The 16,815-nt window shown below is 34.8% G+C and overlaps 1 protein-coding gene across 3 annotated transcripts in view; it reads left to right on the plus strand.

Moving 5' to 3' along the window:
• Positions 1-8,763: 8,763 nt before the first annotated feature.
• The window catches only part of LOC141399690 (monocyte to macrophage differentiation factor), a 35,522-nt gene continuing 27,470 nt past the window's right edge, over positions 8,764-16,815 (plus strand). The window contains exons 1-4 of one of the 3 annotated variants that reach the window (XM_073978903.1): positions 8,764-9,050; positions 13,891-14,032; positions 14,408-14,636; positions 14,978-15,168. In XM_073978903.1, coding sequence (XP_073835004.1) covers positions 14,466-14,636; positions 14,978-15,168 — 362 coding nt within the window. In that variant the 5' untranslated portion in view covers positions 8,764-9,050; positions 13,891-14,032; positions 14,408-14,465. Of the gene's footprint in view, positions 9,219-11,055; positions 11,362-13,890; positions 14,033-14,407; positions 14,637-14,977; positions 15,169-16,815 lie in introns of those variants that run through there. The other 2 variants (XM_073978905.1, XM_073978904.1) reach the window with 2 other exon arrangements.

Genomic DNA, 16,815 nt, shown 5'->3' on the forward strand with positions numbered 1-16,815 from the left:
AGCCCTCGGCACATACGGTCCGTTTAGTGACACGTTGGGAGACGCGTTGTCCCAAAACAGTTAAATTATGTTTAACTTTAATGCGTCAGCCATGTTGTTGTTTTTCAAAAAACTTGCAACGCACCGAACGCTTTAGGATTAAAATTTTCCAACGAGGCCACGATAGACGATAAGCAGCGAAATAAGCAGAATCACAGATGAATTTCATTTCTGAATATAGACTACCTTTTCAAGTGCCAACTACTCAATCGCTCAACAACGACAGCAGAAGCAATCACAAGCTTTGAAGGTTGTATGGTTTCCGAAGTCCTCACCAAAACCGTCAACGTCTATTGTCTTGTGGAGGATACACAAATTCCCATCACGCCTTTGAAAAGATACAAAAATCTTATTTTTTGTTTTGTTTTTTTATTAGTTAATAAAAATGTTTCAAAAAATAAAATCACTTTATTTGTTGTGCGAAATCAGTTCATCCAGTCCTTTCAATAATTATTCTTTGTGTAAGCAGAACCACGTAATGCTTGGTTTACATTTACGAAATCCACTCGATTTCAACTGACAATTCCTTTGCGTATACGTCAAATGAAAACTCATCTGAAATCCATTCGATTTCATTTGACGTTTAAGCAATGGAATTGAGAGTTGAAATCGAGTGGATTTCGTAAATGTGAACCAAGCATAAGTCTTTATTAAAACAACAGAACAGCCGCAAACCGCACGGAACTTCTCTTTATTGATTTTACACAAACCGCACCATTTAACCAACTTCATGTGGGAATCCACACGGATTAATGGTTCGCGACGGAAGACAGTTATAAGCGATTCCTTCATGCATACCTCGACTAATGTTTACAGCTGCACCAACATCGCGGAGGGTAATCTGCAAAATTGCCAGTCATTTATTGATATATTATTTGTTCCTTTCGCTTTTTGAGCATCAGGAAGAAAGGAAATTCAGAAATATTGTTACAATTTTTAAGTTATGCTAAGTTTACATTTACGACATCCACACGATTTCATCTGTCAATTCCATAGCTCAAACGTCAAATAAAATCTCATCTGAAATCCATTGGATTTCATTTGACGTTTAACCTATGAATTTGACAGATGAAATCGAGTGGATTTCGTAAATGTAAACATAGCTTTACATTGACATTTTTGTATAAATACATTTGTATGTATACACGTACACACATAAGCATTGCGTGTCAAATTCAATTTACTTCGAAATAAATACTTTAAAAACAATTTTAATCAGCTGTTAGCACGGGGTTACCTTTTATCATTCTACTATGAGTTGCGAACATTTTTGCGGTAATTCACGAGACGGAAATTTTTAATGGAGTGGAGTCCAGTTGGATGTCGAAAATTGAACTAGTGATGGGAAGGCAACATAAAAACCTTTAAGCGCTCGGCACATACGGTGCGTTGTGCGTTGCGTTACAACTACCACATGAAAAAAGTGTAAGTGAAGCCAAGTATTTTTGAAAAACAACAATATGGCGGACGCATTAAAGTTAAACATAATTTAACTGTTTTGCGACAAGTCCCAACGTGTCACTAAACGGACCGTATGTGCCGAGGGCTTTAGGATGATGAAGCAAAATCAGATGCGCTTGGATTAAATGGAGAACGGAGGAAGTAAACTCAAATATGATTGAAATTAATGGAAACTTTTTTAATTTGTGTTTAGATAATAATACTATGTTTACATTTACGAAATCCACTCGATTTCAACTGTCAATTCCATTGCTCAAACGTCAAATGAAATCCAATCGATTTCAAATGAGTTTTCATTTGACGTATACACAAAGCAATTGACAGATGAAATCGAGTGGATTTCGTAAATGTAAACATTGTATAAAGTTCTTTGTATTATTGTTTTATACAATTAATAAATGCATTTTATTTATTCTGGAATATTTCGCAATGGCTTGCATTTTTATTGCATCTTTATAGGTCATTTATAGCTCATTTAGACTAGCCCAAGATCTATTTAACAGGTCACGTAAGTAGCACAAATACAACTCTGTTTTTGTCAAAAATTCTTTCTTTTTCATACAATTTATTCACAATAACAAAAAATTTGACAGATTGAAACCAATCATCTGGTCATTTTACGCCACCTTATTATTTCATCATGGACTAGCCATAAATCCTCGATAGGATTTAATAAATCCAGTACAAATCTCATTGCATTTAGATATACATTTTGGAGGATTTAAATGGCAGTCAGCTGATTTTTGTTCATAGCACAATTACCAAGGTAGATGCATCAGCACATCTGATCGAATTTGAAACGTCAAAAGATTTTTTTTGTAAATTCGTATCAAAAACATACGTCAAATTACAAATTTTTTGTTTTATACTGAAAATTTTAGCACATTATAGCTCTGTTCCTTTACGTTCAAGAATCTTCAAGTTTTACCACTTTTTACTCGAAAAGCGTTCCTTTACTTCAGACACCACACAATTCATATGGGAGCAGTTTACAACTTTTACCACTTTTGCCGGTTTTACCATTTTCAAAAGTAAAGGAACAGACCATATGCTACTAATAGCTGTGTTCCTTTACTTACCTGAGGTTACCATTTTAACCACTTGTTACCATTTCTAACCTGCAAAGCGTTCCTTACCCCGAAAAGTGGCAAAACTGGAAGCAATTTTTAAGAGAGTGAGAGGGGAGAGAGAGCGAAAATGGCTTCCTCTTCTACCACAGGCTACCAGCAAAATTTCTGCAGGCAGAAAATGGCAGACCTGATTTTTCGACTTTTGTTTGACGATTATTTCACAAAATGGACGAAAAACCGAAGAAAAAGTCGAACACTGACAACACTAAATTAAAAACTGTGAAATAAAATACGAAAATTGATTTTTTATGTTTTTTCTGACATTGCTGCCGGATCTACCATTTTTCCGTTCCTTTACTTTTCTGGTAAAAATGTTCATGAGAGAGCAATTTTGACACTTTTCTCTTTTACCACTCTTACCATTAAAAAAGTAAAGTAACAAAGCTATTATAAGATAGGAAAAGTCAAATGCTACGATATCATAAGGTGTGTTCGTTTACTTAACAATTTGTACAAATTTGTACAAGTTCAGTAACTTCTTGTAATCGGCTAATGTCTGTTGCATTGTACTGTAGAGTAAACGAACAACATCCAGTAACAATTTGTAAAAATTTTGAGTAAACGAACACACTGATAGCAACATTCTGTTAAACGAAAACTGTTACTCATTGGAATATTGACAAGAAAAACATTAAAACTCAAGTTTGATGGCATTCGCTTTTGATTTTTTTCATTGAACGAACAATAAAAAAAGAAAAGAAATAAATTTCGCCCACAAAACACGACGTTAATGTTTTCTGCTGCGAGAAATGGTAGTAGTAGTAGTAGTAGTATTCTTTATTGAGACTTCTTCTTTTCAATAACATGGATTCATGTACTACGAATTGATAACATAATACCTTAGAACTATTTTCGTCTTGTTCTAATTACATTGAGAGAATACGCTACTTGCGAAAAATGATAAAGAGATAATAGATAAAATAAACAAAGAGAGTGCGAATGAGACTTGCTCGCGGCCTCAACAGTTACGAACAGAGCGTTAGAGTCTGCAGTTTGATAAATATAAAAATAAAAACAAACAATAAAAACTAAATAACAATAGATCTGTTAAATACCATAACTAACAGAATTCATATACTTATCAGTAAATGTGTAACATTACAGTTGATAAAATAACTTAATTTTATAAATCACAGCAATTGACGAAAGAATTAAGCACAGTGGGCCAATAAATCGATTGCTCGGGTAGAGCTTTAAGTATTTAAAACTTTTGAAGGTACAGTATTGCACAATTTGTAATTAATAACTAATGAATAAAATTAACCTCTAAGGCAACCAGATGTTGTTTTTAGGTAAAACTGTGGCAAGGCATAGACGTCAGAAACTTCAGCAGTTGGCTCGTTCAAGATCCCGACCGGAGATAGGTAAGACGATTCTGCCCAGGAAATGTTTTTTTCACGTTCGATGATATCATTCATCAGAGGATTATCGTGGATGTCGAGTTTTTCCACGAACTTCTTTTGGTGGTGCTGCATATACACACAGAATGGAACTATGCGGGAGGCATTGTATATGTATGAATTGGAGAATTTCTTTTGTGAGTTTTCATAGTGTTTGTTAATGCATTTTCTTAAAATGTTTCGTTCTAGGATTTCCAATTCCTTGGCCACTATGGGTGAAATAGTGAACCAGATTGGAAACCCGTAGGATAATATTGGTCTGATTGCAACCTTGTATAAAAGCAGTTTCGTATTCTGGGGTAAGTATTTATTGTGTAGAATGTACGAAAACTTCCCTGATATACTTCTTGCTTTTTGAATTGCAGAACGTGCGTGAGAATTGAACTTCAGTAGATTGTTGAAGTTTATGCCCAAATATTTAAATGATGTTGCAAATGGTATATCCACGCCATCTAGCGATAAGTGCAATGATTTGCTTTCTGGAACCACGTACTTGGGGCATTTTCCAGAGGCGTTGCGTATGCACATAGCCACGGATTTTGCAGCATTGATTTTGATGCCCCATGTTTTGTAGTATTCATTGATGATGTGAAGGTGTGACTTTGCGCTGTTTAATGCACTACATGGTGATAAATTGTGGGAGTAAATCAGGCAGTCGTCTGCGTATAATATTGCCTGTGATCTCTGGCTTACATGTGGAAAGTCATGTAGGAATATGTTGAAGAGATAAGGTGCCAGGATGCTACCTTGTGGTACACCGCTGCTAACTGAACCCAATGATGAAGACGAGTTGTTAATTTGGACCATGAATTTACGTGACATGAAGAAGCTTCGCATTATTTTTATTAGATATGGGTCGAAGCCAATTTGAATCAACTTATATAGAATTCCGATATGGCAAACGGAATCGAAAGCTTTTTGAATGTCAAGGGATATTGCAACTGTGCATTTTTTGCCCCTCAGATTACAAGTTATGTCATCATGAAACTTGAGGAGAGCATGTTGTGTGGAATGTCCAGGTTTGAATCCGAATTGATAATTGGAAATCGGACTTATGGGTAATTCGTTTTCCATTTTTTCTTTTAGGATGGCTTCGAAAATTTTTCCAACATTGGACAAAAGGGATATAGGCCGGAAATCTTCAACGCAGTCAGTACCTGATTTCTTTTTAATGGGAATAATTCTAGCTAGCTTCCATTGTGTTGGAAAATAACCGTTGTTGATACAATTGTTAAACAAACAAGTCAGAAGATTGATGGCAGATTCAGGAAATTTCTTGATGATGAAATTGGAAATCCCATCAGGACCCGTAGACTTTTTTGTGTTTATATTTGCTATAATACTCTTTATCTTTTCAGGAGCTGTGAAATGTAATGTGTCTGGATTATTCAAGGCGTCAAAACTGGCATCAAAGGAGTATATTCGTGAAGCAGTGGCATCTAGGCAGGAGGCAACAGTAGAATTAAGATTATCCACTGGTTGTAAAGGTGATGACTCCTGAAATATTGACGAATAAAAGGACTGAAAACGATCTGCAATTTCAGTGCTATTTGTAATTACATTGTTGCCATCTTGTAGCCTTTTGCAAAAAGGCGATTTTGATTTACCCGTGAATTTAGATATTTGCTTAAAAGCAAAGGGACTGGGTTTGATTTTTGACAATTTGCGGTTGAATTGTTGAGCAGATTCAATATTAACTAGTTCTTGTATAATGTTTTTTAAAAGTTGAATCTGTTTAGAAAGTATTGCATACTCACGGCTAGTTCTGTTACCAGTACGGTGAAAGATTTTCTTCAATTCATTTTGCCAGTTATGCTTGATTTTGAGGAAGTGTTGAATTTTAGAGGAGAACTTCGGTTTTCCATCTTTTAATATAATTCTTTCTGAATGTGAGTAATGTATACGGGTAAATTGGTTATTGAAATCTTCAATAATGGCATCAATCTCATCATTTTCCAAACTCCTATTGGTTGGAGGCATTAACTGGTTTGACAATACATTTACATCCTGGCGAAAACCATTCCAGTTCGTGTTCTTGTATGAGGTGAGAAAATGCGGCGGCTTCATTACCAAATCCGAAAATTCAAACTTTAAGACCAACTTAAGTGGAAAGTGATCGGAAAATGTGGGCAAGGTGGAAATACGATAATTTCCAATCCCCTGATTGACGAGGTGTGAACTTAATAAAAAGTGGTCTAAGAAAGACGGACCGTTGGGATATGACGGGTTAGTGTCGCACAGTCGAGTAACATCCAAAAAGTTGTTATTAAGCCAGGAACGTAAAACTTTCCCATTAGAATTCTCAAGTGAGTCCCCCCACATAGGACTTTTAGAGTTTAGGTCACCACCAAGTATGAAACCGTCAAAATTTATGCATAGTGACAGTAATTTGTTGAGGTCAGATTCTAATTGAATAACAGGATAGCTGCAAGGTATGTAGACCGAGCCGATTAGGAACTTTTTGGAGCAGTTGTTTGAGCGTGTTTCAATATTGATGAGGGATGTGTTAACTCCGATGTCAGTACTATGGACTCGGTTGTAATGTATGTTGTTTTTCACCAATACTGCTACTCCCAGAGGTGAGTTGTCACAAATAAAATTGTAACCATCAATTTTGACATATCTGTGGTTACGAAGACGACATTCTTGTAAAAGGGCAATGTCCACATTTTCCTTGTGGAGCATATTCCGCAACTCAATTCTTCGACTCGTATCAATTAATGATCGAACATTGAAAGTTAGGATTTTAATGGATCTATGGTCCATAATTAGATCTCACCTTATTTAGGAGTCTCAAGAACTCCTTTTTGGCATCATTTTTTGACATGTTTTTGAAATTATTCAAAAACAATTGAATTTCCTCTTCTAGAGATAATTCTTCTGGTTCAAGAAAAACATTTGCAAGTTTCAAGAACTCTTCAATTAGTTGTGGCTTTTGGGGACATTCATTTTTTTGTGCTGCAGATGGCTTAAGATGACTGGCATATGACTTTCCGGGGGTTAGAACGGACATATCAAAAACCCTTTTGACGTTGCTTTGGGCGATATTTTTATTTTCAATGGCTTTAGCTATTTTGCTTTTTCTGGCTGCGACATACTGTTTATATGATGGACAGCCTCTCCAATTAGCTGGATGTCCTGGTTTGTTGCAGTTTATGCAAAAGGGATCTGAGGTGTCTGTCCTCTTGCGTTGGCATTCTCCTGGAAGGTGCACTTGATCGCATTTGACGCAATTAAATGATGAGTTGCAGTTTCGGGAAACATGACCCCATCTCTGACATCTATGGCATTGAATGTCACCATTTTTCTTTTTTGGTTTTTCCCAAGTGATTGTTTGATTTTGTAGACCTCTAATATGGGAGACCTCTTCAAATGTTTTGCCTGGTAGCAATGTTACCAAGAAGAGACCAGTGTCGGTGTTCATTCGTATAGACCTTGGCGTTTTGAATTTTGTTACGTTCGCCACCGTGTTTGGAACCAACATATCTAGTTCCTTTTTTATTTGATCAGGGTCAGTGTGATGATAAAGATCTCTTATTATCATAGGAACTTGTTTAAGTTCTTTCGGTGTGAATGAGTAGGAGTGTATGTTTTTCTCCTTTAACAAAGTCATCATTGAGGTATGTGTTTGGGGATCTGCAAAGTAAAGCTTACTTTTTGTTTTGTTAACATTTTTGATTTTGAATAACGATTCTGGGATCGATTTTCTTAGTGTCGCCACTAAGGCGTTGACGTCAACGTTGAATAGGAAAATTGGAGGGCACCAAGTTGGTTTGGTTTTATGTTCGCCTTCGTTGTGTTTTTGGGGTTTTGAATTTTGGGTTTGATTTGGCAATTCGAAATTGATGTCAGCTAGTGCTCCTAGGATGCCGAATCTGTTTTGATCTTGGCTTTTGTGTTTTAATAACTGATCATTTAGATCAGAAATATCAACGTTTACGGGTGACAAAGCACTTTCAAGCCGTAGCCTTTTGCGCTCATTTTGTTTTGTTTGTTTTGTTTGTGCGTTTGTTGATGCTAACGCCGGTAGAGGATGTTTAGAAGTTGTTGCTATAACTTCTAATACATCATGATCCATATCGGATGGAGTGTCAGGCGTCTCCATTGCAAATAAATGCAATATTTGATGCCTGCCACACAGTCAATTGGTATAAATCCAATAAATTATTATTTATTTTTATACAGCTAAATTCTGCACGTCTGTTTAGTTGTAGGGTTCTCAAGTTCGAATCTGCGAGAAATGGGAATCAAAAACGATTGGCATTGCTGTTATCAATTCCAGTGAGTTGTGAAGCCATCTGTAACCAAAATGTGGAACTATTAGCATATGTTTTGGAAAATGCATTTGTTCGGGTCCATGGCCCAATTGGTCCTCCGGCAAAATCAGATGATTTAGATTTGAGCTGTCAAAATTCATATTTGTCATTTGAATTCGCTGTGAGGTATTGAAATGTCGAACAATATAGAAACAGGTAGATGTATCTCGAAAAAAGAAAACAAATAAACTTAATGCTGTACACGTAAAATGTCAACATTTGTTGTGTTTGTATGAGAATTTAATTTACAATAACTTATTTTAGCAGTTCAAGTTTCGTCAAACAAAAATAACTACGGTAACAAACTTTTCTCGGAAAATGTATTGTATGTATCTACCTGAATTGACAGAAAAGAAATTCGCCTCAAAAATTTTTTCGCCTCTGTTTATGAAATTTGACATTTAAAATCTTTGTTTTTCTTTGAATTCGCTTGCTGGAGGACCTGTAATTGGGCCATGTTCGGGTCTTTATTGCTATACGTCTTTGGCTAGCATTTTTTCTCACTTTTTGTTAGATATGGCAACTATTCATGCAACTACCTTGCCTTTGTATTTTGCAAATAATTTTTTTGTGGCTGGTTTGTGTTATTGGTTTTATTCGCGGTGGTATTGATCGATTAAACAGATTAAACAAAACAATTCTCCTGAGAAGTTGTTGAATTATGGTCGTTGGTTAAAAAAAAACAACAGAAACATGCATTGACGGTAATTTTTTATTTTCATGAAAAGCTGAACGTTTGTTCGACATGTTATCCTTACAAAAAATAAAAAATTCCATGTAAGGTCATAACAGAAACAAAATGTAATTGTGCTTTAATTAAATTAAAATGTGTTTAAAAAGAATATCAGTGTGCGTGATTTAAATACTTAAAGGTTATATGATAACATTTGTAACTGGAAATATTTTTTATTTATTGTATAAAGTACCTATGTATGTACATTCGTACATTCACATTTAAAACCTTTCATTGATTTACGACGTATGTACCACAAATCGTACACTTCTATTGATTTTTATTGGATTCCGATTTATAAACAATAATAACCTTTGTACTTTTATTTTACTTTCCGTAAATTGTCGTGCTTCGTTTTCGTTTTTATATGTTGATATTGCATATGTAGACATTAAAACAGCAATAAAAATTGCATGCTCTTGTTTCCATCACACTTGACAGTTTTACTTTCCATCATATTTTAGGATTTCTGGATTTCTACTTCTAACCAAGAAAACCACCATTTTATCCTCGCTTTTTTCAATTAGGATCATCTTTCCTTTAGGTGAGAAATTCGACATTTCTCATGAAGTCGGGGCCGGGTCCGGCTCGTAGAGACCCCTGCCCACCCGCCACCCGGGAAGACGCGCCTAGTAGGAGAATGGCAAACTCCCCTAGGCAACTTTGAATTAAGTTCATCGCATTTACTAAACTCAAATCGTGTCAAAATTTTTGCTCTGTCCCAGAACCTGTAAGAAGCTACTATTTTTTACTACTATAACATTTTTCCTTTATGTTATCCAAAAAGTAGTAAAAATTAGTAGACTCTTGCAGGACTGGAACAGACCATTTGTTATTACATGTAAGTCTTGTCTCCCCCTGCCCACCAGCATACAATATGTATTGGTGAAAGTCCATACTTCCCTCATAGATACCAGGCCGGCCAAAAGCCTGCTATATAGAGAAAAATGTATGATTTTAAAGAGGCCCATTTCTCGGGAAGTGTACATTTCCGGGACACAAGCTATAAACAGTTGGAATTAGGACCGAAAGGAGTACTATCTATAATGAAAATGGCGAATTTTTCCTCCAAGTGCACCTAAAGGAAAGGAGTTCCAAAGGAAGTTGCATATTTTTAGAAAAAAAAAATGAATCAGACTGGACTCCAGATATGAAAGAAGACTCCCTTGTCTTTTTATTCTACCTGTTTCAGTTTTTTCAGGCTTTGTTTAAAATAATTCTGGGTAACTGTAAAAAATACTTTTAAGTTTTTAGTCGTAAATTAAAATTTAGAAACTGTTACGTATATTAATGGGTTGCTAGAAATGGGAAATGGGTAAATAACCAAATGGTAAATACCCATTAAAATGGGTAATTTGGGTACAAATGGGTAAATACCCAGGTTTTTAACCAATATGTGGGTAAAAACTACAGAAACTAAAATCATCCAATTGGACGCGAAAGCGCAGTAATTTAACAAATTTTAACTGACTATGAATAAAATTACCTTTTTTGGAAATGAGACTAGTTAATATTTTACCAATTTTGGTCCATATTTTTGGTAAATCTCTCATATATATATACAGCGTAATTTTTGACATATGAGGGCTTTTAGAACGGTTTGTTGAAATCCTTCTTGCTGAAAAACGTAACTGCTGTACCGATATTCTTATTTTTTCTATATACATATCTGATGGCTTTACTTTTGATTTTTGCTGATAATCTTGAGATTTTGGTCCTCTTCGACAAAGCTATATTTGCGGTGGTCTGCATTGATTTTCTTTCTACATACAACTCCTTTTCTTTTTGATTTTCTGTCTGACAGAAAAACAAAATTTTCATTTCAAAATAAATTTTTAAATACCCAAATAAACACCCGAAAAGGGTATTTATCGGGAATTTACCTAAGTTTTGGGTAAATACCGGGTAGAATCCCATCTATACGTCTTGCGACACAAGTCGTGTCGCGTTGTCAGTCGTCTCTGCGTAAAAGTATATAATATTAGACAAATTCACTTTAAATAAATAAAAATGTTACTTATGTTTCAATTTTTTTTTATTCACTTGTAAATATGCACGGCGACAGCTAATTTGTTGTCGCCCGAAAATTAACTTTATGGCGACAGAATTTGACGGCGTCGGGCGAATTTTGCCATACGGAATGTAAAAAGTGCATATGGTAACGCGACACGACTTGTGTCGCAATACGGAATCGACCCATAAAAGTTGCATTGGAGAATAATTGACAATTTAGAAAAAAGTAGATTTGAAATAATGAAACATTGCTTGAATTTCTACAAAATGTAAGTAAGGCCATGTTTATATTATAGCCTTTTGCAGCGTCAAGCTTCTTTATGAGGATATATTTGAAATGTAAACAATGGAATTGTCATTACCCAGTGAATTTGTTCAATTCGGTTATATATTAACGTACTATAAAGTTCATATTTGTAAATCCACATACATATGAATGTTTTTTTGAAATCATTTTTAGTTGGAGCCTCTTTAATATGGTGACTGCCTCTATTATGTTATCAAAATGGCAGGATAATTGCCACTGGCAACATAATTGAAGGTAATATCTGGAGTAATCCATCAAGCTCTAGAGTCCTAGAACACCTCCCCTAGGGATAAGGGAGACTTTTCTCATATCAATGAGAGCACGCTGACTCACATTGGTTTAATGGGAACCTACTTTCTATTGACACCCCCTGTAGAGACGCTTTTCGTGGCTGAAATACTCAGGACGTACCTGGTTGTAAGGTATCGGAAATCGATCTGGTCGGTAATCTCAGGGCGTAGAACTGCATCCCTACTCTCACTTCGTAAATCAGAATCGTTGTAGGGGTCGTTACTGCGGCATCAGATCTACGACAAGCAAGTGGGAGGACAGCAACATTGAGTATTGCAGGCTATGTGAGGATGTTGAAGAGACTGAAACAGTCGAGTACCTTCTCTGCCGGTGCCCTAGACTGTCCCTAAGTGGCGGGTCATCATAGACTATGAGAAATCAACTAACTAATTCTTCCCACCTCTCTGTTATATCCACTCTTTTTCTACCTCTTTCCTTTCTTTCTCCCCCTCCTTTCCTCTTAACCAATTTCAGGATGAACACAATGGACCTTTTGGAACCAATGACAACAAAGTGTCGTGGTCGACGGTAGCAGAAATCCGACCACAAACTGCCCCAAAATTTTAGGGGTCGCATTCGACACTACTTTCACTCCTTGCGCGCACGCCACAGCTATCTGCGACAAACTGAAAAGTAAGAACAAGGTCCTCAAGTCCCTAGCCGGCAGCACTTGGGGTGCAGATAAAAAACCTTTTTGACCACATATAACGCGATAGGTCGGTCTGTGGTAAGCTATGCGGAGCCAGTCTGGTCACCGAGGTTATGTGATACGAATTGGAAAAAGATTCAAACTTGCCAGAATGTCGCCCTGAGAACAGCAACAGGGTGCCTCCTCAAATCTTCAGTGGACCATCTACATGAGGAGGCAAAGATTCTTCCAGTAAAGCAACACAATGTGATGCTTTCGTTGCAGTACCTGCTTCGATGTTACCGTGTGAGCTATCCCAATCACCATCTTGTGGTAGGCCCGACATATTCAGGCAGATAAGGAAAGATCCAGATTGAACAAAAGAACGAACATGCAAACATAATAACAAACACTGTTACAACAACAACAAAGTACCAAACCCACGACATCGGATTCTTTCGTACCGGATTGACCCGAAACCATAGTGTTTCGGCCAGCGGCTGCCAACCCAGCATCAAACCTATGCTTCACCTAGGTTTCTATGCTGCTACAACCAAATTTGGAGTTTATTAAAGGAGGAAAACTTCCAATGTGTTTGCTAAATCGTTACCCTGCGGGACTTTTCTCAACCGGTTTACAAAATAGTTAGATATTATTCTACATTACATTACATTATTCTACAATGCATTATTCTACAATGCATTATTCTACAACTAACTACAAATTGGTTGAAAAGTCACCTATATATCAACCAGATTGAAAACTAAAAAAATGGAGAACTTACTATCTCTGCATTACTTTTCAACTAGTTATTAACCAGTTGGATAATAGACGATTACAATGCAATTTTAATACAACCAACTATAAATTAGTTGAAAAGTCATCTAGAGATAAACCAGTTGAAAACGTTGAATGTTCAATAGTGTGTTTTTTACGAAAATAATTCTCATATACACTTTCGTAATTATTTCGATTTAAATGCAACATACAATTATACAAGCTAGTTTTGATAGACTCGACATACCAAAAGAGGAACAACAAGGGAACATAACTGATAAACAACTGGTGTCAAAATAAAAAGTCAAAGATAAAAGCAAAATAAAGAATTTAAAGAAATAGAAAATAAATAAAATATAATAAATAAAAAATACTTTTTTCTCTCTCTTTAAGCCAAAAACAACATTTTTAAACTGACCATAAAAAGTCAAAAAATAGTTAGATATAAATTAGTTAAAAATAGTTGGTTTATAACTAGTTAAAAGTAATGCACACATGGACAATTGTCCATTGACTAGCTCATCCTCATGTTAAAATAGTTAGTTGGCGTAATGGAAAATAATAAAAATAACCACTTGTGGTTATTTTTAAGCTACTTATAAACTATTTTTAAACTAATTTATTTCCCCGCAGGGTAGTTTTAGTTATTAACTATATTTCTTTATATATCTTTGTATACAGCATATTAACTGACTAACACATTGAGAAAAAGTACATCCTTGTGCATAAATATAAATACATTATTCCCCATATATGTATTATGTTGCTTCCTAATTGTATTCATTTTTTCTTCAGGAAAATAAATGGAAGAACTAAACTCAGTCACAACTTTGCTGATATTAAGAGAGACCAAGCCATTTGTAATGAATATTTGATGTGACTTAAAAAGAAATACGCAAAATTATCTACACTTTGTGAAAGGTGCTAATATCCTAAGGTAATCTTATTGAAATTCCCACAATGATTAAATTGTTTCCTTATATTGATTGATAACGAACAATTGGATTAATAGAGGTGCCATGATCATAAAACTATAATCTTATTTTCTACTTCTGTAATTGATAATGAATTGTGGGTACAGTCTAGCTATTGACTCAGATAAGATATACAACTAAATAAAAATAAAAAAATACGCACAGATAACGAGCGGTTACCGTTTTTCCATTTCAATTGCGCTAAAGCTATAATAATGAATATCATAAAGTGTATATTCAACTTTTCAATATTTATGATAAATATGAACATGAAGCTAATCCAATTATTCTCAACTGCAATAACTGCAGAAATAATTTGTTATTACTCTCTATTCAAGTTCAAGGTTCTCTGAATAGTCAAGCTGTAAAAGTGTGGAGCCCTTGTTTACGGTCGCTATGAGAAACGTTATTCAGGAAGTTCAGAACAAATATTCTTTTTTAGACAACCTTTTGACAAATTTCTGGAAGTCATGGACGAAATCAAATTCAACATTTAAGCTACAATTGAAAAATATCAAATGGAAGAATAAGAAGGCAGATCCAGGCTGTGCATACAAACCAACTGAGGTTCGTGAAGCATTACATAAATACATATATGTTGGTAGACATCGGATTTTTGCATATTTTTGAAATGTTAACCAATTGTAACTACGTTATTATATAGAATTATATCGTTCCAATGATAGAAATTCGATGTCATATTGAAAATAATCAATAATTCCGTACAAAGCTCCAGCTTATATTGTTTAATAAACGAATTAGTTGCACTATAATTTTCAAAAATATGCAAAAATCTGATGTCTACATACATATGTGTATTCATTTAGTTGAAGAGAATTCAGCTGTATACTACATTTTATGTTAAAATAACAAGTTTCAATTCAATTGTTCTTTAATTTACATTTTAGATTGAGCAATTAGCAAATGTATTAACCCATGGTATTTGGATAGTGCCCGCAGTAATATGTGCCAATAAGTTATTCGAACGTTCCAAAACATCCAGCCAATATTTAGTATCGTGGGTTTATGGAGGTGCTTTAACTCTACTTTTTACATTATCAACATGTTTTCACTGTTCTTGTTTCTGTGATAATAAGGTGTAAGTATAATGAGAACAACAGAATAATACTTTTAATTTACTGTGTGCTGCTCTATTCTATTAAAATATGTATGTAGTTATTCTTTTGGCTTTTATTTCGCATAAGATCCATAAGAACAATCTCGAGCTGCACTTGATTGAAATAGCATCACGTAATGTAAATATTGTAATTGTATATTATTAATTTTGTTGACTTTTTTGCACACAATGACCGCAAAAAATGGAGTGAACTCTTTTCCTATGTCATCATGTTAATTGTTTGATAAAGCATAATATGTGTGCAATTTTTATCGGATCATTCATACACGAACATAACATAAAAGGAATTAGTACTCAATATGCGATGACCTCTCACGGGCAATTATCTACTGTTAATAATACCTACTTGACTGAATATTGTTGGGAAATAGCAAGCTATTAAACGATTAATCGATTCATTAAGTATCAACAATATTCAAAAAAATTAAAAAAGACTTCACATACATACACACCTGCTCAAAATAATAGATACACTTTGTACATTTTTCTTGAATGTTCAAAGAACGGTTATATTTATTTAAAGAAATTGAGAATATGATTTTTCTTATACCTCAATGTCATAAATGTATAGCAATCAACAACCAACGTAATGTTTCCACTAAGGACAGTAGATTTGCTGCTCATAATAATAGATACACTTCAGTTAAAATGGGAAATAATGAAATTTTATTAATTTTGCATTCGAAATATTGTTGAAAATAATACAATGGACTAGTAGCTGGTATTTTCGATTCTTATCCCTACCACTTTCCTAACAAAATTTGGAGTACAGGACCTTACTCCTTGACTTATCCCAAGAGACATTCCGTAGCCGACTTTCATCATTTTTACCCATAAATATTTATGGGTCGATTTCCAAAGTCGTCCGACGACGTCAAAATCTGTCGCCATAAAGTTCATTTTCGGGCGACAACAAATTAGCTGTCGCCGTGCATATTTACAAACAAATAAAAAGGAAAAATTAAAACGTAAGTAACATTTTCATTTATTTTAAGTGAATTTATTTAATATTATATACGTTGTGTTTGGTGTTTCAGTAATTATATTGGTAAAAATTACTACAAAAAAGCAATTTGAAATGCTGCTTGAAAAAATGGAAGCCCACCCAAACGTAGCTCATGGAGTCAGACTTCTTGGCGAAAATGTTGTGGAGCAATTAAATAGTTGTGTGCGTACACCAGATGAATGGCACAAAGTATGGACTCATTTTAATTCCAAACTAAAGAAAAAATGTCTCAAAATGGGAACATTACAGCTTGTGGAGCAAGCGGTAGCAGACTTACTGCAAATTAATATGGTTTCAAATCCTGCAGGTGCGATATACGGAATTGAAGAGACATTGGACGATAATAACAGTGAAATTGGACAATCTGCTGAGGTAGAAAATGAAAAACCTCAAAATGAAGTAGAAATTGACAATGTACTTGCCAACAAAACGTTTAAACTAAAATATCCTGTTCTATTCGGATATAAATAGCGAACACCTTCCTTTGCACCCATTATATGTACGTGTGTTCCGTCAATGCATCCGACAACGCCCGGGAAATTTGTTTTTGAATAAAAATAGTTTTTATTTTGACGCTTTTCCTCTTCTGTTAATTTGAAAAC

Source organism: Musca autumnalis, unplaced genomic scaffold (genome assembly GCF_047663935.1).
Source record: "Musca autumnalis isolate F117 unplaced genomic scaffold, ASM4766393v1 scaffold_3, whole genome shotgun sequence".
Lineage (NCBI taxonomy): Eukaryota > Metazoa > Arthropoda > Insecta > Diptera > Muscidae > Musca > Musca autumnalis.